Source organism: Tupaia chinensis, unplaced genomic scaffold (genome assembly GCF_000334495.1).
Source record: "Tupaia chinensis unplaced genomic scaffold, TupChi_1.0 Scaffold000443_1, whole genome shotgun sequence".
In the NCBI taxonomy this organism is placed as follows: Eukaryota; Metazoa; Chordata; class Mammalia; order Scandentia; family Tupaiidae; genus Tupaia; species Tupaia belangeri.
Genome location: NW_006159948.1, coordinates 1904052 through 1905876, shown reverse-complemented (window position 1 = coordinate 1905876; position 1825 = coordinate 1904052). Strand labels below are relative to the sequence as shown.

The following is a 1825-nucleotide window of genomic DNA, read 5'->3' as shown; positions in this document are numbered from 1 at the left end:
AAACATACCAGGTGTTATATTTGGGCTTTCCAAATTTAACAGAGGTTGCTTGTTAAAGGTATCTAGTTTGATTGTGGGAATCCTGACATAATAGCAAAAGATTCTTAGTTATGAGGGCTTCTTTCTGCCTAATAAACAATAGATCCTGAAATTTAAAAATGCAAATTAATGTAAAACATGTAGCTAATTTTACCTGTGGTTTCCCCCCACCACCACTGAAGGTGTATATAAAGCCCTGTAGAGATGATGACATTCACAACGAAGACACTGATAACCTGCTCTCCAACTGAACCTTCCACTCCTAACACCATGTGCTACTACGGCAACTATTATGGCAACCTGGGCTGTGGCTGTGGCTATGCTGGCCTAGGTTATGGCTATGGCAGCCTGGGCTGTGGCTATGGCTGTGGCTATGGCTGCGGCTATGGCTGTGGCTATGGCTGTGGCTATGGCGGGTGTGGATATGGTTGCTGTCGCCCATCATGCTGTGGGAGATACTGGTCCTACGGATTTTACTGAGAAACATCTAGAGCCAATCTATAGAATTTCCCCCCCTATATTTCTTTACTAGCCTTCTAAGTTTCTTCCAACAAGTAACTTCTCTTTCCCAAAAGTGATCATTTCATCCTAGACCACTTCATCTTGAGATTGAATACTTCAGATTCAGCAAGCTTCAACTTGATCAACCAAAATCACATGTAATATCTCATGATTCATTAAAATATTATAATTGACACAATACTTCTCCATCAATTTTAGCTCATCAGCTTTGATATTAAAAGATGTTATTTTAAAATAAACTTTGTCTTTCATCTCAACATGCTTTGCATTTGTTCTCATTTTTCTTCATTACTTATGCCTGTAAATTGGGATTTGCACATTCCATTTAAAAGAATATGAAAAGAACAAAAACAGGAATCTTCTCAGAAATATGTCCACACATACCTATATATCTAAGTGGGTAAATGATAACACTGGATAGAATAGTATTGCTCTCAGGTAAGAGAGGAAACTCCATTCAGCACCAATGTAAAACGTAAGGCTGAGATGTATGCTCTGTCCCTCATTCAAACACGTGGTCACTCTAAAAACAGTGAGGACACATGATTTATATAAATAACTTTGCCAAATCTCCTTTGGTTAAAACTAGACTACAGAGTACAATTGTTTTTAGTACATGCCAAAAATGCTAACATCAATTTGTCAGTATACATACATAAAACGAATTACTTTAAGAACATTGTGTACCTATCTCTTCAAATCTCTACTTTGCTCAATTGGATTTTCATTGTGCTCTTTCTTCTTCCTCACCAACACTTCTTGGTCCTTTCACAAGATTCCAGGCTGAACAGTAAATATTGAATAACATGTGAAATGTTACATTCTATCTTTAAGAAAATCCTAAAGCAGAGTCTTCTCTAAATGCTAGTTTAGACTTTCCATGAAGACAAATGTCTCCTTATTTGCACAAACACATCTGTTCTGAACCAAAAGGAGAAGGAAAAAATAGGGTCATCTTTCCTCTGCTATTGTTGAAAAAATATCTGCAGCAAACTCAGGGCAACCATATGACAGAAGATGACCCTGAGCACCTCCTATTAACTCCATCTGAGCTGGCTACATTACCCCCAAATATTAAGATTTAAATGATGTATCGTCTCCCAAAACATGGTTGGCAGTTTTCTGACATCACTCTGCTGAAGTGTTGTGACAATTTGATTAGTTCCTTCCGCATTACATTGCTCTGATTGTCTTTCTACAGTTCAATGGAAAGAGGAAAACATCTGTCCCACCTCCAAATTGCTGAGTAGTGGTCCTATCTTGT

At 37.9% G+C, this 1825-nt stretch overlaps 1 protein-coding gene across 1 annotated transcript; it reads left to right on the top strand.

The window, feature by feature from the left end:
* The first annotated feature begins 309 nt into the window (after window positions 1–309).
* Window positions 310–519, top strand: LOC106735575 (keratin-associated protein 20-2-like). The gene has a single exon (XM_014590435.1). The coding sequence runs from the start codon at window positions 310–312 to the stop codon at window positions 517–519; it is 210 nt and encodes a 69-aa protein (XP_014445921.1).
* Window positions 520–1825: the final 1306 nt, after the last annotated feature.

What these genes read in the sequence shown, in the direction of transcription:
- LOC106735575 (XM_014590435.1), top strand. Translation starts at nt 310, where the DNA reads ATGTGCTACTACGGCAACTATTATGGCAACCTGGGCTGTGGCTGTGGC.